The following is a 21,003-nucleotide window of genomic DNA, read 5'->3' as shown; positions in this document are numbered from 1 at the left end:
GAGGCTGAGGGAAAAGAATTGTGAGTTTAAGGCCAGCCTCAGCTAAAATAAAAATAGTAAGATCGTGTATGAAAAACACCAAAGGCTGTGGATGTAGCTCGGTGGTTTAATATTTGCCTAGCATATACAAGGCTCTGAATTCACTCCTCAGCACAAAAAATAAACAAACAAAAATAAAACAAGAAAAAAAGAAAGAAAACCACTAAACATAATATTTACTACTATACTGCCTGTGAGACATCACTTAGGAGAGGAAAAAAACTTAACCTCACAAAGTTTAAAAAGGAATGAAGTAATATAAAGTATGTTCTCTAACTACAATGGAATAAAAGTAGAAATTATTAACAAAAAAATAGGAAGCTCACCATTAAATAAAAATCAAACACAATCCTAAGGAGTAAGTGAATCAAAGAAGCAATCAAAATGCAAACTAGAAAATACTTTGGGATATGGCTCAATGGATACATAATGATCCCAGTATCTACATAAAAACCAGTTGTATCTGAAACATAGCAGTGGAGTGGGGACAGATGGACCCTAGCAGTTCGCTGGCTAGTCAACCTTGAAGAAATGGTGAGCTCCAGGTTCAGTGAGAGACCTTTTCTTTAAAAAAGACTGACAGCAATAGAGGAAGACGCCCAACACTGACTTCTGCTATCTATGGTTGCACACACACACAAGAGCACATACGTGCATACATCACACACACACACACACTCGGGGGGGGGGGAAGAGGCAGGTAGACAGACACAGAGAAAGAGAGGAAATACTCTAAAATACTGAAAAATATAACAGTATTGAACTATAGGAATGTAGCAAAAGCAGTGAGCAACAGAATATTCTATTTTAGTGCAAGGTAGGGATGGAGACAGGGTTTCAGTGTGTACTTCAGGCTGGTTTTAAACACACAATACCAAGTACTACCACACCTAGCTTTAGAATAATATTTGCATCTATAAATATAATAAAAAATACTAAACAGGAATTCTCCATTTGGTGGCTTAACTTTTAATATACTTGAAAAAGAATGCAGGAGAAAACAAGCAATTTAAAAAAGCAACAAATACTGGAATAAAAACAAACAATAAAAAATTGTTTGGGAAAAAGCAATAAATCAAAGGTTTTTAAAAAGATGGACAAAATTTCAAACCTAAGCTAAATGACTAAGAAAATCAAACAAGACAACTCAAATGATGAAGATCAAAAGAGGAGATGCTAATATTGATATTGCAGGAATAAGAGAGCACCATGAATAATTATATATTGATAGGTATGATTAGCAAACTCCCTGGAATAAATGAACTGACTAAACTGACTTGAGAGAAACCATCCAAAAACACCTGTCACAAACAAATTAGCAACAAAACATTACTCACAAAGAAAAGGCCAGGCACAAATTCCTTTACTTCTTAATACTGTGAAAACATTAAAGAAGTTTGAACATCAGTTCTTCACAAGTCAGGAGTGAGGAACATGTGTGAACTCATTCTGAGGTCAGTGTTACTCTGATACCCAAACCGAAACAGTTCAGCATCTCTAATGCATCTGGACAGAGCAAACATTTAACAAAATGCTGGCTATTCAAATTAATCAACACACAGAAGAATTCTAGACCATGACCAGGTGGAACACAAGGGTTAACATCCAAAGGTCAACTAGTGCTCTACACCATACTGTCAATGAGAATTCCTGGAAGGAAGCTGTGTTTGCAGCGACCAATTGATTAGCGCTGCAGTGATATGGAGAAGTTGGAATGCTGCAGGTCGGAAGGGCTAATTACCCTGTCTAGGGCTAGTGTTAGTCCCTGAATAGCCGGTCCTTGTCTACCTCTGTGTCAGAACAAGATCCTTCGAGGAATAGATAAAAACCCTTTAAAATATATTTAGCAGGAGAAGAGACAGATTTGTAAACCTCAGAGTGCGGTTCTGTCTGCCGGAGTCTGCTGTGGTGTGGAGACCCCCAGGTGAATCCACGGTCACCATGTCTGACCAGGAGGCAAAACCTTCAACTGAGGACTTAGGAGATAAGAAGGAAGGACAGTACATTAAACTCAAAGTTACTGGACAGGATAGCAGTGAGATACATTTCAAAGTGAAAATGACAACACATCTCAAGAAACTCAAAGAATCATACTGTCAAAGACAGGGAGTTCCGATGAATTTAGGTTTCTCTTTTAAGGTCAGAGGATTGCTGATAATCATACTCGGAAAGAACTGGGAATGGAGGAAGAAGACCCACTCTGGGCCACACCTTCTGGTGGCAGTCCACATACAAGGACAGGAAGTAGAAAGCCTAAGTTTTGCCTGCTTGCCTTCACTGTAACTGGCAAGTTGTCTGCTCCTCTACTGCTGTGCAAGGTAAAAAATCCAACTTCTTTACGACTCCAAAGTAGATGAAAACCAGAGGTTCTCCAGAAATCTTCTGGAGCTCAAGCACAAGATTGGGACTGCAGAGACATCAAGTTTAGTGGACCAAGCAACTACTGGATTTCTGGCCTTTTTCATTATGAGGCAGCCATTGTTGGACTATCTGGACTGCACCCTGCAGATCAGTCTAATAAGTCCCTTTAACGTAATCCCACCAGTTCTACACCTAGAGAACCCTAAGTACCACAAATGCATAAATGTATAAATGTAACCCACTCAATTTGTTTAGTGTTGTTTAAGTACACAATTTTAGTGCTGACCATTTGGAGAGACTAAGTCTCCCTGTTTGCAAACTGCTAAGTCACTCTGGAATCTACCATATGATCCAGTTCTATTACTTCTTGGCATCTACTCAAAGGACTACCTCCTACCCCATGGATGCTTGCTCAGCCATGTTCACCACTGCTCTTCTTACAATAGCTAGGGAATGGAAACAGCAGAAACGTGTTTCATCTGATGAATGGAAATGAAAACATGGCACATATACCGTGAAGTACTATCCAGCTATAGAAAAAATTAAATCACAAAACTTGCAGATCTGCAACTAGAAAATATTGAGTGAGGTAACTCAGACCCAGAACGTCAGACAAACATTATATGTTCTTTCTCATCACTGGTTCCTAGTTTTAAATCTTCACAAGTGAATATATAATCGGAGTAACTGCAGAATTCAGAAAAGTACAAAAGGACCATGGGGCGGCTTGCTAGAGAGGGAATAGCAGGATATAAGTGACAAGAAGGGGAAATACAGAAAATTGGGAGGTGGCCTTTAGTTAGGAAGCAGGGAGGGAGATCAACACAGAAAGAAAAGGAATGGGAATGGATAACACATGTGCGCGCACACACACACACCACACACACACACACACACACACCTCGAATGAAACCTCTGTTTAAGTTGTTGATCAGGGAAGTCCAAGAGACTCCCCGAACAACACAGACTATTGCTGTAGCCCTTAGCTGTCTCCTAGAGGTTGAAGGCGTGCCCCTAAGGCACCATGTACTTTGGGCACAGGACCTGGAAGATTTGACCTAGATCTGACCTGAAAGCCTCCTTGCTGAGGGCTAGCTTTCATAGTGTCAGAAAGTGCTACGCAAGCTGACAAGGGAGGGATCAACCATCAGTCCTACCTAGTTGTGATGTCTATGAGAATCACAAAAATGACCAACCCTGAAAGATACCTCAAAAGGTACAAAACGGCATTAATACCTTGGCACTAACCAAGAGCATCTAACTGGACCTAAAGTCTGTTCAACAGGAGGGAAATCATGCCCGGTACTGGAAATCTAGCTAACCACTGAGGACACTGAGGCCACGGATCTTAGAGGAGAACCTGTACACAAACAATTTGTAAATAGCACATGAAGAGCCAGTTAGAAAAATGAGCAATGGATCTAAACCAAACAATACCTGAACCAAAAAGTAAACATCACTAATTATGGACATGCAAATTAAAACTGTAACGATAAAGCAGTGCACACACACACACACACACACACTATATATATATAAATCTCCATACTATCTGCAAGCAAGACTAGAATGAGAGGACTGACCATACTAAGCCCTGGTGATGATGTGGAGCAACTAGAATTCTCATGCACAGATGATACATGCATCAGATTTTATAAATAACTTCGGCAGTTTCTTGAATGGTTAAATGAATACCTATCTTAGGATTCAGTATCTTCATTCATAGGTATTTACCCCCCCCCCAAATGAAAGTCTACCTCATACCAAAACCTGCATAAGAAAGCTCATACCAGCTTTATCTGTAATGCCAACAGCTGGAAACAACACAAATATCCTGACTTCTCCCAACGACAGACTATGATCTAGAAGTGTAAGTCAAATAAACCTTTTCCTCACTAACCTGCTTTGTGGTTATGGGGTTCTGTCTACAGCAATAGAAACCCTAAGACACTATGGTATCATGCAAAACAAACCACTACCTAGAAATAAAAAGGGAATGAAAGAGGTGACTTTTAAATAATTAGACTACAAAAAGAGTCAACAAAAATTAATATGTAAAGAATAATTTCCATAATTCAAAGTCTTAGAGACGCAAATCAGAAGCACAAAGCACAACGGCAATTGTCCAAGGCAGGGAAGAGAGAGATAAAGCAGGCCCTAAGAAGCATCTGTAGCAGATGGGTAGTTTATTGTTTATAGACAGAATTTCACAGGTAAATCCATATGTCAAACTTGTCAGATAGTGATAGTACACTTTGAATATGCATAGTGTTCTGTATACAAATTATACCCCACTAACCTCTACTGAAGATTCATTAAGCTGATCCAGAGAAGTAGCTACAACTGTCAACATCTAAGTAACTATAACTCATCTGCTAAAATCTGATGTGCTCTGGTTACTTATCAAACTAGGACATTGGAGGAAATGAGACCTAACCATAATGTGATCACAGAATTATAATTTGAAACTTTAATATTAAACTATTTTGTTCTTAGCCTGTAAGTAAAGCTTCTGAAGCAGGAAGTCTTTGTCCAGGAATGAGTAGGGTAGGAAACACAGTCATTCAGGTTAAATTGTGGTTATGTGGGGCCGATTTCTCAAAGAACAGTCTACAGGCAAAAAGGCATGTTCAAAGACTTGGTGTTCTTTTTCACGCTAAATTCCTTACATACCATGAGAAGAAACTAAGTACTTTTTAATAGGTACATCTAATAGAATATTTTCTCACCATCCATTTTATGCATATATTATATTTTTAGTTGAGTTTCTTGCTGAAACTTTGTGTAAGTGTGGCTTTAAACTGAGCCTCTATGGAAGAAAAATTAACACAAACCCGGGGATGGCTTAGCAGTGCTTTGGTAGCTCTTGAGCCTAGTTTGGAACTAATAACAACAATTTCCTATCTTTGTTCTTAAATTCTTCCTGCTACAATATAACTGGCTGACTGTAGTTGAGAACTGAAGGCGCTGAGTAAATTCTATCTTCCTAAGGATTTAATGGGTCTGTCCCCTCCATTCAGAAAGCACAGCCAAATCCTCTTTCCTACCTACGTACACCGTGCTATACCAACACTACTTATAAGATCTGCAAAACTTTAGAAAAAAGTACCTGTGTTTTAAATTCCAGAATGTTATTTCCTGGATTAATTCTTCCAAGTGAAATCAAGTCTTTCAGCTGCACAGTTTTCTTCCTGGGAGTTGTGCTGTGCTGTGGAACCTTTTTGGTGGAATGTTGATGGGCAGACGGAGAGGAAGGAGAGATCTGCATGCTATCTGCATGGGAAGCAACAGAAGCCGATATTTTAAGACATGGCTTTGTCTGATGCACAGCACAGGTGTCTAAGACAGCAATGGCCTGAGTCAGAGGCTCTGATGAGCCCTCAGATGGTTGTTGGGAAGCTGTTTTCTTGTTTCTTCTTTTTGGATTACAACGGGAAAGGTCCTGATTCCGAGGAACTGTTGGTAGACAAACATCATTTTGGGAAAATATACTTTTATGTTCTGAAATATTTATAGTGCCAGTGAGTGAAGAACTATCGAATTCATACCCTTTACCTGTAGTTTCTGTAAAAGTAGTTTCTGCTTGTGAAGATTCTGCTTGAGGAGTAAGAGCAATAGGTTGGGATGATGATGTAATTTTCTCGGTGTCATCTGGCAGTTTGGATTTTAATAACCCACCTAAGGCACAATCCTGAACATTTTGTTTAGAATTTGTGTCATTTCCAGAAAATTCTTCTCTTCTTATTGCCTCTGCTGCATGTAAACAAATGTTAGTATTCGGGCTGCTGCTCTGTTTTTCTGGAGACAATGGCATTTCTTGCATGCTCCTATAAGCAAGATTGGTAGAAGAAAGTGAGCCCGACGGGGCATGTGCTGAGTGTCTCATAGCAGGAGGCTCTCGGCTCTTCTTGTCACTAGAGATGTCCGAGTTACATGGCTGCTTCCTTAAACTAATACCAGATGATGTGGCATTCTTATAGTTTTGAATTTTCAGTCTTATCTTTTTCTGTTTCTTTGCTACAACTAAAAGACTCTTTTGTCTTGTAGCCAAGTTTGCCAATTGTTCTCTCAAGGCCCCATGCTTAAACGACTCCATTGATACCCTATAAGAAAAAGAAAAAATATTAACAGAGAAGATAATCTTCACAGACTGCTGGATATAAAAGATACCCCCTCTCTCAATGTGCATCAGCTTTAAGTATCATAAAATCTATATTTGAGATATATATTTCCTTTGTAAGGAAACAGGCATTTATTTAATATGAGTTTGACTTTAAGACATTTTAAAATTTACTTATTTTACTATTTCATGTATATGAGTGTTTTGCTTGAATGGTACATGTGTACCACATGCATGCCTGGTGCCAGAAATCATAAGAAGGCTTTGGATGCACTGGAGTTGGAGTTATAGATGTTTGTGAGTGAGCATGTAGGTACCAAATTGACCCTCAATCCACTGAAAGGGCAACAAGTGCTCCTAGTCTTTAAGAACACTCTCCAGTTCCAGGTTGCCTTTCATTAAAAGCAGAATATAACATTAAAAGAACTTAAAAGTGAAAACAGAACTTGGGTAATCTACAGTATACTGGTTGGAAGGTAGTGACAGGCAGCTGAATAGTACAGTACTACTGTTACTAAATTTTCAGTTGATCTTTAAAGAAGATAGTGGTTCATTGTTAATTTTATATGGGAGTAAGCTCTACTAAGGCTCCATAGCTACAGAGTACAAGATTGTTTTTTGAATAATACGACAGTGAGACCTGAGGATGTAGTTAGTTCATTTATTCTGAATCTGTCCTGAGGCAATTTCAAGTTAAGAAGGCTCTCCCAGACAAAATACTAGCCCAAGCATCTTCAACACCACGATCTCAGAATCTTGAATGCTAAGCTAGGGAAAGGACTTATCACACCTCCACATTTGTCTTTTGGTTGAGCACAAGTCCCTTACCAACCTTGGCTTCAATGACTCTGAAACTTTTTGGCCTTAGGACCTGTACATACTCCTGAGGAACCCAAACAGTTTTTATTTGTACAGGCCGTATCATATCTACCACTATTTATTACTTTAGAATTAAAACAAAAAGTTCTAAAGAAAAATATAAAATACATATTTTCTAAGCTAGCAGGTGGCCTTTGGGAAAATTCTATTAGATACTCACAAGAGAATGAGAATAAATAGCATCTTAGTACTGGAGAACATAGCTTCAACTTTACATAAAACTGTCTCAAGGACCTACCAGTGGGCTATAGTATATATTTTAAGAGCTACCGTTTTAAGGACAAGCATTATAGAACTAGCTTGCCTTCCAAATATAGTATGTAGGTGCTGGTATTAAACACTAGCTATGATAAGAGTACTAGTATAGTGATATTTTGACTTTTCCTTTACAGTTTGTATCCCTTTGAAATCTTTTTGCTGTCTAATTGCTCTGGCCAGTACTTCCAGTATTATATTAAATAGGTAGGGGGAGAGTGGGCAGCCTTGTCTAGTCCCTGATTTTAGTGGGATCACTTCAAGTTTCTCTCCATTTATTTTGATACTGGCTACTGGTTTGCTATATATTGCTTTTACTATGTTTAGGTATGGGACTTGTATTCCTGATCTTTCCAAGATTCTTGACATGAAGTGGTGTTGAATTTTGGCAAATGCTTTCTCAGCATCTAATGAGAAGATCACATGGTATTTTCTTTGAGTTTGTTTACATAGTGGATTACCATATATTGATGGATTTCCATATATTGAACCATGCCTGCAGCTCTGGGATGAAGTCTACTTGATCATGATAAATGATTGTTTGGATGTGTTCTTAGATTCAGTTTGCAAAAATTGTATTGAGTATTTCTGCATCTAGAAGTCAAAATATCACTATTTGCAGATGATATGAAAATATACTTAAGTGACCCCAAAATTTCCACCAGAGAACTCCTAAACCTGATAAACAACTTCAGCAAAGTGGCTGGATATGAAATTAACTCAAACAAACAAAACTCTACTCCAAGGGTAAACATGCTGAAAGAAATTAGGGAACTGACACCCTTCAAGAATAGTCACAAATAATATATCTTGGTGTAACTCTAATGAAACAAGTGAAAGATCTGTATGACAAGAACTTCAAGTCTCTGAAGAAAGAAACTGAAGATCTCGGAAGACAGAAAAATCTCCCATGCTCATGGATTGACAGGATTAACATAGTAAAAATAATCATCTTGCCAAAAGCAATCTACAGATTCAATACAATTCCCATCAAAATTCTAACTCAATTCTTCATAGTGTTAAAAAGAACAGTTCTCATATTCATTTGAAATAACAAAAAACCTAGGATAGAAAAAACTATTCTCAACAATAAAAGAACTTCTGAGAAAATAATCAATCCTGACTTCAAGCTGTATTACAGAGACAGGCAGGTAGATCAATACAATAGAATTGAAGACCCAGAAATGAACCCACATACCTATGGTCACTTAATCCTTGACAAAGAAGATAAAACCACCCAGAGGAAAAAGAACAGCCTCTTCAACAAATGGTGCTAGTTCAACTGGAGGTCAGCATGCAAATGAATGCAAATTCATTCATTCTTACTTCCCTTTACCTAGCCCAAGTACAAGTGAATCAAGGACCTCCACATAAAAGCAGATACACTGAATCCAATAGAAGGGAAAGTGGAGAAGAACGTCAAATACATAGGCACAGGGGAAAATTTACTGAACAGAACACCAATGGGGGCTCTAACATCAACAACCAACAGATGGGACCTCATAAAATTGCAAAGTTTATTTAAGCTTAAGGACACTGTCAAGAAAACAAAACAGCAGCCAACAGACTGGAAAAGGATCTTTACTAATCCCACATCTGATAGAAATCTAATATCCAATATATACAAAGAACTCAAGAAGTTAGAGGTCAGAGAAGATGCACCTAACCCTCGAGAGACTGGAGGCCCCAGTGAGTTTGAAGGTCTGGTGGGATGAGTGGGGTGGGGACACCCTCGTGGAGACAGGGAGTGTGGGGAGGAGGTATGGGATGTGGAACAGTCGGGTAGATCAGGAGAATACAATCTTGAGTGTAAAAATAAAATAAAAATAAAAATGTTCAATATCATTAGTCATCAGGGGATGCAAATTAAAGCTACTCTGAGATTCCATCTCACCCTAGTCAGAATAACAATCTTCAGAAATGACAACAAACGCAGGAGAAGATAGAGGGAGCCATATGCATTACTGTTGGGAGTGAAACTGGTATAAGCACCATGGAAATCAGTGAGGAAGTTCCTCAGAAGCTAGAAGCCAGACACAGAAACAATACTGTTAGTCTTATCCAGTGCCCAGAAAGTACATTTAATAAGAGAGTTGAAAAATAAATTCTCACAAAACTTCAAATACTACACAGTGTTCAGTGACTGTAACATCCCTAGATTTTATTTGGGCATCAAGGCATCAAGCTTTCGGAGGCTTCAGTCATTGCTAGCTTACCCTCTATATCTCATGTGAGGCCACACGTGCTAAGAGTGCGTGAGACAAAACAATCAAAACAATGCTGTTTACCTCATGGTCAAGATGCAAAAGAGGGAAGGAGGGGCTAGGGTTTCATTGTACTCCTCTTGTCTTTGTCTTCCAACAACTGGAAAATGTCTACTGGGCCTCACTTTAGAGTTTACACCCCTCCAGCAGTGTCAAGCTGAAAACCAAGCTTTTCACACACGGGCTTTTGGCAATTATCCCAAATTGAAACTCTGGCACTATAATAATTTAAATAAGTCCTTTCCCCACTCACCTGTATTTTTTAGCTAGATCATCCCTTTCTGTTTTCTGTTGAGCAAGTATATTATTCATAACTTCTTTTATCTCTAACATCTTTCCAATGTATTGTTCTAGAAGCACAATGATAAAATAAAAGGTCAGCTAATCGAAGACTGGCAAATGCTGAATCTGTTCACATAAATTTAGACTTACTGTCCTTTATTTTCTGAGATCGAGCTTCATTCTTCATTATTCCTACCCATTTTCCAAAATAAGTGGCCCGGATACTTAACTCAAAGCATATTTAATTATATCATCCTAATGAAAAGCTTGCACTCAGATAAAAACACTGTACCAAGAAAGAACAGTCTATCTTAAATTCTAATGCTTTCCCATTGATTTAACTCTAGGAGCTGGAATTCATCTAGTTGACCTCTCTGATCAGCTTTCTTTTCTTCTTGTCTGTCATGTATGTGGTGGTGGTGTGTATAAGTAATGTATGCAGATGTCTATGTGAAGACAGATGCATGCACCACACATAGGCATGTGGAGGCCAAACAGAAATTAAGCTGCTAGGCTTGTCAGCAAGCAGAGGCATCTCATAGGCTCCCCACCTTATTTTCTGAGACACAGTTCCTCACTGAAACTAAAGCTCATTATTTTGGCTGAAATGACTGAATATTTTCCTTAGAGAAAAATGTTACCCACTAACATTTGATCCTTTTGACACTACTTTTCAAAAGTATATCAACTTCACAGAGCAAGATATTGTCAAATGGCCCTAGAGCAAACCATTTATGGTGAAAATACAGGAAAAAATATTCAGAATTTACATATGTAAGTGGTTCATGACACCAATATATTAGTTTTATTATTTCTAGAACAAAGAACATGATCTCTAAAAGGAAAATGATCTTTCAGATCATTACATCTTTCAGATTATTATGGGAAGCAACTTTGTTTCTAGTCTTTACAAAAAGACTGAGTTTATCCATCAGCGTCAAAACATTGCTTATCTAACGAGAAAAGTTCCATCCTTCTCCTTTTAAAAATTCCTTCAAGTATTTAATTTTTCTTCAGCGTTTCAAAGATAATTCTACTAATTCCTTTTATTTTTAAAAATTAGCTTCTGTATCTTAGTATGCTGATCATAAAAGAGGATAAAAGCATCCTGAATCTGTCTTATTTCCACACGTTTCATGGCCTATGCCTGCCTGAACACACATAACACACACACACACACACACACACACACACACGCCTATGACTCCCCACTTTTAGCTATTCTCAATGTTGAAGTAAGAAGTACACATTTACCTTCATCTTCAGAATTTTTTATTTCAAACTTTAATAAGTTTTCTTGTTTTTCTTCTATATCTTGTAGAACAGCACTGATGGTGTGATGCTGCCAGACAGAAACGTTAAGAATTCCATTATAAGAGGGAAGGCCTGCATGTGGATAGCCTGACAAATACAAAGAATGTGTAGCTTAAAATCTCATCTCTCCTTCTCAAAATGCACTCATGCTTTATGGGACTTGAATTGAATGTTGTAATATATAAAAGATATATAAAGATAGATTTAAATCTACATTGCCTTATGTAGGGAATCTACTGAAAAACAGAAGGAGCTGAAGAGTTTGCAACCCCATAGGAAGAACAATATCAACCAGCCAGAACCCCCAGAGCTCCCAGGGACTAGACCACCAACCAAAGAGTACACATGGTGGGGGGGGACCTATGGTCCACTCCAGCCACATTATAGCAGAGGATGGCATTGTCTGGCATCAATGGGAGAGGAAGTCATTGGTCCTGTGAAGGTTCAATGCTCCAGCACAGGGGAATGCCAGGGCGGTGAAGTGGAAGTGGGCAGGTGGGTGGAAGGCACCCTCATAAAAGTAGGGGGAGGAGGGGATAGGATAGGGGTTTGTGGAGGGAAACTGAGAAGAGGGATAACATTTGAAATGTAAATAAATAAAATAACCAATAAAAAATTGAAAAAAAGAAAATTTAACTTCTGACTTCATTTCAAACTGTAGAGATGGGAGGAAAAAAAAAAAACCCTCACACATACTATTTCATGATCACATATGCAACAAGTTCACCTTAAGAATGCATGATTATCACTGCACATTATTAAAATTCTATGCACAACTCTAGATATATTAAACACCATATTAAGCACACGAAGGGGTTTAACTGGGCCACTCTGTGCCCTTGGCACTACTAAATTTCCTGCCTGAAGTGCACTCCCAGTTCTTGTTTCTTCTTTTAAGAACCATGTGGCTCCGGAGGCAGACTACCTGTGGAGCTTCTGGCTCCACTTCTTCCCAGCTGAATGAATGCAGCAAGTTAGATTCCCTCTCATGCCTGAGCCAAGTGGGATAGAAAAAACTATTGATTGAGAATAGTTTTTTCTATCCCATTCATGTAAAATGTTCGGAATAACACTAGTATAAAGTGTGGTTCTGTAAAATCCATCGCAAACAAAAACATTTGCCTAACATAATCCCCACCGACGTATCTTTAATCATTAATCAGTAAATTAATGATTTTAGAGCCACATAACGCATTTTACAGAGTATTTCTTCATCAATTCTTATAAGCAGGAACATGTGTTTTATTTTTTGTGTATGCTTTCCAAAATCATGTGAGCATAACTCTTATGCACTAATATTACCTATATTTTCATAATTTCTCACTATATATTTATTATTTTAATTATATGTCAAAGCCTAGGGAATTGCTTACATTTATTTAGTGTGTGTACATGCTGGAAGACAGAAGACAAGTTTTGGGAGTTGGTTCTCTCCTACCATCTGGATTCCAGACTGGACTCAGGCTGGCAGGCTTGGTGGCAAGTGCCTCTCTACCTCGTGATCTCTCTTATTATAATGAGATAGTAAAGCAATCGCTATGTTGCTGTCTATTAAGTAATTTATGTAAAACTACAAAAAACCAAATCACTTATGATTACAAAAGCAAAAAGCTCTAAATTTGCGCTCAGGCTAAACCTCTATCTTAAGGTTTCATTAAAGATACTACCTTTGTGCCAACGTTCCTGTCTTGCTTATATTGTAGATGTATTTGATCTTCAACACAATGGACTGAGACTTATTCAAAATAATATTGAAGACTGTACCCTTACTTAAGTTTGTGTCTAATAAACTTTGTATTTTTTAACTGAAAATATCCCCTATCAAATCAATCTATCTATATATAAATGACATTTATTGAGAAATACTGAGGTTCACAAACATTGTATGTGAGACTCAAGGCAGTTAAGTAATGTTGTTCTCTGTGAGGGCTCTCGAGTCTTCCATGAACTACCTGTCTTTGGATTCGGATGAAGACACAACAGGACAGTAGCAGCATCAGTGGGAAACAGCTCAGGCATGGTAGGAAGGACAGTGGCTAACGCATCCTTCCCTGGTCAGTGCAGACAACTGAGAGATAATCACACGGCCTATCTCCCTCATCATTCTGTTAACCTGACATTGTCATGAAAACACACACTCAATCCACGTCCAATGGCTGGCTATTTTAAGGGATGGTATTCTCCAGGCTGAAGGATGATGGACTTCCATGTCACTTACTGCAGGAAGGCTCTCACTCCTCTTTGCTTTATGTGAGGGAGCAGGAAAACCAACTGCATTGTCACTGTCACAGATACAATCCTTATATCTTTTCAGGCGAAGAGCAGGAATTTTTACTTAAAAAAATAAGAAAAATAAAATTAGAAAATAAAAATGTTCAAAACTATCTTCTTTGATCACTTTTACTGAAAAGGATGAAAAGAATAAGATTATGATTTTTGTTTTCATGCTAGGTAGCTTCTCACTATTATTAACTATGACAACATTTTATGAACTCTCACCACACACTAGATTATTTCCTGGTGTATCATCTTATTTAATATTGAAATATTCACAAGAACCACTTGAAATAGGTTTGTTTGCCACAAATTTTATTAGAAGAAGTAAAATGTCAGAGTTCAGGACATTTAGAACAAAGTTAATTCTGGAACTAGATGTTATCTGAGTCCAAGCGAATGCTCTTAACGACTCTGATCCATTGCTCTGTAGTACTCTTGGTTTTTTTTCTCCCTATTATGAGTTCCTTTTGCCCACATTACCATTTGTTCCATGCTCCTCATTCCTCTGGGTACCTGACTAAATATGCACTCAAGAATCAGTAGATACAGGTGACCCGTGTGCTAAGCTCAGTCAAATCATGAGCACTGAATCTTCAGGTCTGGCTGTAGAAAGGGAGAGAAAACTCAATGGTGCTCCAAGAACGAGAAGAGTCTTAGCAGTCCTGACCTCGGTCTGCATGAGATCTAGATCAATAATAATTACATATTGAGTATTTTTGGCTTTAACCAATCACCATGAAATTCATCTGCCCTTGAATATCAGCAGCAGGTGATGGGCATGGTAAGCTAGAAAAGACAAGCTGTCCCTCCTGCATTCTCCTCCGCAAGGGCAGATGCATTTCCAATGTCTTCTGAGTCAAGGTTCAATCATGAGAAGAGGGAACAAAATTCTCTTTAACACTTTGTACTATTTCAAAATTACTTGATAAATTTTTGCCTAGCTATACATTTTCTTGAAATATTCTTCTTACTGAGAATCTAATAACTCCAGAAATCATTCATTATACATTATAAGAGAATGAAATCTTAGCTGCAAGGACTTCAATATAATGTCACCCCTTTTCTGCCCTTCTACAAATAAATTAGTAACTTGGTTTCAATTATGTCTCTATCTCAAAGCAAAGGTAAGGTTATTGATATTTAATTAGCAGATGGTGTATGTTTCACCTCAGTAACTCCAATTCAACAGCACCCTTCAGGCTTGGTAGCATGACTTAGTAATAGAGGCTTTCCTCACATACATACACATGCACAATCCCTGGGCTGGATCCCTAACACTGCACTATGAACTCCAGGTTCATGGGAATTGTGGAAGAGGAAAACATATCTATGAAAGAGACCATTTCAAACAAGTAAAATTTGAAACCAGGATAAACCTGCCTTTCACTGAAATACTCTACTGCCCCTTCTCTGTTGCTCATGCAGCACACATGAAGCTCATTAGTCCTGTGCCTCTAGAACTCACAACTTGCTCACACCTTCCTTGTATTCACAGAGTTCTTGACTGACGTCCTCGCCCCACCCCCACAGGTTCTATATACATTTCAGTCCTCATCATCTATATCCAGTTTTCTAAACCTTCAATTTCTCCCAGAATTGAACACCACAACTTTACATTCTCCGGGCAATACAAATGTTAATAGCTGCCCACTCCCCACTGCTATGTAGACAATACATTCCGTTTTGGTGCCACTTATCTCTGCAGACAGGTACTCCAGGCGCAGCAATGTTTTGGTTTGCATTTTTCAGTCTTAACATGATACAAGTGTAGTACATTTTTGTAGAAACCTGTGCGGACTTGGGGGTCTCCCCTAGCAATCAGTGTGTACTGATCCTTGGTGTACAGTATAAACAGCAGCTTCCGGTCAGCCAAGCAACCCTAACAGGAACAACTGGTGCTCTTCACGGTTCTGTGTTATTAGGCTATGCGGCCAATGGCCAATTGGTGTCTTCCATTTGGTGTAAGGACACATAAGTACATAACCTCCAGAAGGTCCTATAACCATTCTAACAGGCAGCTTCTAGAAGACCAGTGACAACAGATGGAGCCATTCTGCAGGCCACAGCAGAGTTCATGGACCCAGAGACTGGACTTACAAAAGGACTAAAACATGCCTGACTGCACTGACCCTCAGGAAAATTTCTATACAAAGAAAAAGACTTTAAAAAATTTTAGATGAAATACTATGACAATCTTATAAAAATAGCATCCTTTGTACTAAAATATTAAAAAGAAAGGGAATAAAGGAAAAAGATAATATTAATATATGGTCTGTAAATTTTATTATATTTAGAGATTTGCTTATTTTTATTTTATGCATATGGTGTTTTGCCTCCATATATGTCACTGTGCCCAGTACATGCAGTGCCTGCAGAGGCTAAAAGAGCACCAGAGACCCTGGGATTGGAGTTACAGATCACTGTGAGCCACCATGAGTGCTGGGAATCAAACCTGGGTCCTCTGGAAAAGCACCTAGGACTTTTAATTGATGAGACACCTCTCTAGCCCCTAAAGCAAACTTTAGAACACTAACTTCTAAAAATAATGTATTTTAAGAGTTTAATGAACAGAGGGAAATACCAACCCCCAGTGTGGAAATAAGACTATATTATATATGTAAAGACTTTTACTTTGCTGCGTAGACATATACCTGTATAAAATAGAAAGCAATATTGACATGCATACCTGGAACTGTAGAGCTCCTCTCCTCTCCATTAGCTGTCTCAATAGCACCGTAAGATTTTAGCAGTTCTCTCATTTTTTCATCATTTGCTTCATCCAAAGCAGTCCTCTGTCTCTGATCTTTCTGACGAGGGTTTGCTCCATGTTCTAGGAGTACCTCAGCTGCCTGGAAGATACATTTTCAAAATTATATCTACATACATCTGCTTTCATCTAAAGACATCAGCACTGAGCACACAGCTTCAAGGCATGAACAAGAAACATTCTGAATACATTTAATATGGGAACAGTACATGTTTTGGGCTTGGCTGGCACATAGTACTCTGTTCCCCTGGTAGGTGGCACGGGGAATGCCACTTCTAGTCACTTCTGCCCACAAGAATTTCTGTACCAGCTGTTCCAAAAGGTAGCTGCAAACTCTGTGTCCTTACTGAGTATCTGAAACACAGTGACAGAATTCTTTATTAAGTTAATTCAAATAGCAAAATGTGGCTCATAGCCACTGTGCTGGACAGCACAGGTCTCCACAGTACAAATTCAGTCCTGTGTATGACAATGTGGAGTCGCTGATTCAGTCCCACTGTACTGCCCAACTGCCTGGGGATGGAGTAAAGAAGATGGTACGCCTTGCTTCTGGACTACATTACGGTACACTTGTACTGCGAATGAGCAAGTCCCTGTATTTAATGACATTCTATTTGAATAAGCATTTCCAGTAAATTAACCTACCCACCTAATATCCATTCTAAAATTCTCGCTGTAGAAATACATAGTCTAGTAGGTATGCTTGCAAGATAACAAAGCTGGAGGTAGTACTTACAAATGATCTACTCTAACCCGATCGTTTTACAGAAGGAAAACAAATGACCAGGCATTTCTAACATAGGTAAGGTTACCCCGAGTTACTCGAAGTTAGGTGTTAGAAGGGCTAGAGAATTGGCTCAGTGGATAAAGGTGTTTGCTGCTAAGCCTGGTAACTTGTGTTAGATAACCTGGGATCCACATGGTAGGAGAAAATCTACTACTACAAGTTTTCCTTGGACTTCTGTGCATGCACGGGTACCCTATAAGTGCCCACACATATATGCCCCGTACACATAAATAAATGGGATACAATAAAAAATTAAGCTAAATTAAAACAAAAGGCTGCATATTAACATAGTGGTGGACCACAACTGTTTGTTGCTCTAATTCCAAGGGATCCAACATGTCTTCTGGTCTCAACAGGCTCTGCACACATGTGGTTCATAAATATACTCACGTAAGATAAAATAAAGTATGGTTAACAGAAGTTGTATGTTGGAAGATTGTAATTTAACAAAAATAAGAACAATTAGAATACATTGGAGTGAATCAGGCCGAGAGCCAGTGATCCTACTTGCACAGAGAACCCAGTGATTGAAAACCATGGAAACATCTAACAGCAAAAATATGATCAGGATTAGAGTAAAATGGAGGCACACTATGTGACAGTGGATTTTATCTTTCTGCAAACGCAAAGATACAGAGACAAAGGAGACATTTAAAAGCCACTGAGCCAATAGAAATTACTATTTATCATAAATATGACTTAGGAAGTATAGCATCTCCTAATCTGAGTCATATTTTATTTTACTCATGTTTTTAAAGATTTTGTCTTTAATTTTCATAGTCTAACTTACCAGAGTCAGTAATTGAAGTTCATGCCCATTAAATTCTATTTAAGAAATATTTTCCTATCTGAAAAATCACAAAATTTTCTTCTGTTTTCTTGTAGGAGGTTGTCCTAATTAATTCTTTCAAGTCTATGAACCATTTTAAGTTTTTTTAAAAAAAATATACAGTAAAAGATTAAGAACTTCTAAAATTTGCAAATGAAGATCTAAAGATTCCAATTCTATTCAACTCTATTTTTGTATCTGTCGAAATCAACTATTTCTACATGCTGCTTTCTGTCCAACTGATATGTATATAAAACTCAGTGGTTCTTTATTTGGGTGTCCCCCCCCCCACTCCCGGATGTATTCAGCAGAACATACTCATCAATGTCTGGAGACAGTCTGGTTCTCATAAGTGGAGGCTGTGGAAGCTACTGGCATTGAGTAGGTAGAGATCAGCAATGCTGTTAGGCACACTGTTTATGTACATGGTAGCACTCCACAACAAAGGAACATTCAGCTCCTAATGCCTGTGGTGCTCTTGTTGAGATACACAGGCCCGGTGTGTTTTTCTTTATCGTTACAGGTATAGAATGTGTATCTACGGCTCTACAGAAGGTATAAACGATCTGAGATTGCATTTTCAAAACTGTCTCAGCCATTTCACACTCGTCAGTCCCTTATACATTTCAAAACCAGCTTACTACTTCCTATAAAAATCTCTGTTGAGATTTTGAATTTCATTGAATCTATATCCTAATTTAGTAAGAACAAACATGTAAGCAATAGTAGGTATTTTAATCCATGGACATGATTCATCTTCCCAAATAATTGGCATTTTCTATGTTTTCAGTCTGTTAACTTGATAAATTACACTGACTTTTAAACAGACTAATCTCATATTCTTGATTTAAATTTGGTCATTTTATAGTTGTATAAACTTCTAGAGTCAACATTATATTTTAACAAATTTTCCAAATATGTTCTTTTTATTAGCTTAAGTTTGTTTAATTATAACTTAATTGTATTTAAAATACAGCATCACTTTTCATGAGACATTTCTCTATTAAAATCATGTTTTATATTTTAGGCATATCTATTGTAATAGTTTCAGATAAGTTATTGTTTGTAGTGGCTGGTTGTGTGTCAACTTGACACAACTGGGGTTATCACAGAGAAAGGAGCCTCAGTTAAGGAAATGCCTCCATGAGATCCAGCTGTAAGGCATTTTCTCAACTAGTGATCAAGGGGGGAGGGTCCATGGTGGGTGGTGCCATCCCTGGGCTGGTAGACCTGGGTTCTATAAGAAAGCAGGCTGAGCAAGCCAGGGGAAGCAAGCCAGTAAGTGACATCCCTCCATGGACTCTGCATCAGCTCCTGCTTCCTGACCTGCTTGAGTTGCAGTCCTGACTTCCTCTGGTGATGAACAGCAGTGTGGAAGTGTAAGCTGAATAAACCCTTTCCTCCCCAACTTGCTTCTTGCTTGTGATGTTTGTGCAGGAATAGAAACCCTGAATAAACCCTTTCCTCCCCAACTTGCTTCTTGCTTGTGATGTTTGTACAGGAATAGAAACCCTGACTAAAACAGGCTTAGAATTTTACAGACTTCTAAATTTTAAAATCATAATTAAATTTTTTAGTTAGAATACAAAATAATGGTTTCACTATGAAATTTTCATGCATGTATATGTAGGTTGATGTCAAGGTGATACATGATTGGACAGTAGAGAGTGGGGCATGGACATTTTTGTAAGGCAGGAGAGAGGAGGAAGAAAGGAGAATCAAGATGGAGCCGGAGAAGGAGGATCTTAATTGGCAATAGGTAGCTATGAATACTTTTAAGAGTTTTTATAGGTCAATGTGTATCATCTAGGTGGGCTGCTTATATCTTTGTCAAGTGGTTATAAACTTACTGTGTGGATGTACTGTGTATTGTGAATTTAACATATAAATCTGATTAATAAATTATTGATTATTGAGTCACAATTTTACCAGGCTGTGGGGAATGTGAGCAAAGTTCCTAGTGGGAGGAGAGACAGCCAGAAGAGGGCAGCTATAGAATGCCTGGGGCTATTGTGGCAAGGTGCCATGCTGGAGTGGCCTGCTGACCATGATGTGTGTGACAGGCGTGGTAACAACCCACCAAGGGGACAGTGTGTGAAAGTGGCAGGAAGAAAAGCATCCCAGGACCTCTCTGAGTAAGAACAAGTGGGAACTGGTAGCCGCCCATCTTTCTATTATTTACTGAAACATGTATATATTATTGAACTGTGCTCTTACACTAACAAGAGTGCGCACGTGCGCACGAGCACACACACACACACATACACATGCATGCATACCATCACACTTCTTCATCCCTCCTCCTTCTCTCTAGTTTCCTTCTCGCCCTAATGGTCCCCACATATATATTTAAATCTAGATTCTGCATATGAGAGAAAAATGTGATTGTTGTTTTTCTTTCTCTCTCATTATTTTTCCCTGTTTCCTTTTCTTTCCTCTCTTTACAAGTCTTCTCTCCCTCTGTGCTAGGCATATATGTACACAAATATACATATATATGCAAACACACATACATTCATGTATATGCACACATTAAATATAGTCTAAATTTTTCTAATAATTCTAATATATAGAATATATAATTTAATATATTCTAATATATTAAATATATTAAATATAGTCTATAAATGATGTAAAAGATACAGTATTCATCCTTCTGCAGACAATGTAATTTCATTCTTTACCGTTGAATAAAATTCCACTGCCTTTGCTCCAGGGAAGGCCCGTTTTCGAAGTGTAGGGGAATGCCAAGGTGCTGAGGTGGGAGAGGGTGGTTGGGAGAGGAAGGACCTTCATGGAGGCAGTGGGGTGGGGGCAGGGGTTGTGGGA

General features: G+C 38.3%; 1 protein-coding gene across 1 annotated transcript in view; it reads right to left on the bottom strand.

Moving 5' to 3' along the window:
* The window catches only part of ANKRD31 (ankyrin repeat domain 31), a gene marked incomplete at both ends in the record, with an annotated part of 131,538 nt that overhangs the window by 24,851 nt on the left and 85,684 nt on the right, over positions 1–21,003 (bottom strand). Inside the window, 5 exons of the mRNA XM_080925105.1 lie at positions 5,510–6,503; positions 10,172–10,268; positions 11,455–11,542; positions 13,733–13,848; positions 16,478–16,640. Of these exons, the coding sequence (XP_080781231.1) occupies positions 5,510–6,503; positions 10,172–10,268; positions 11,455–11,542; positions 13,733–13,848; positions 16,478–16,640 (1,458 nt within the window). The remainder of the gene's footprint in view (positions 1–5,509; positions 6,504–10,171; positions 10,269–11,454; positions 11,543–13,732; positions 13,849–16,477; positions 16,641–21,003) is intronic.

This window comes from Micromys minutus (assembly GCF_963924665.1).
Source record: "Micromys minutus genome assembly, chromosome: 11".
In the NCBI taxonomy this organism is placed as follows: domain Eukaryota; kingdom Metazoa; phylum Chordata; class Mammalia; order Rodentia; family Muridae; genus Micromys; species Micromys minutus.
The sequence above is the reverse complement of the archived record's forward strand: the minus strand, read 5'-3'. Positions and strand labels throughout refer to the sequence as shown.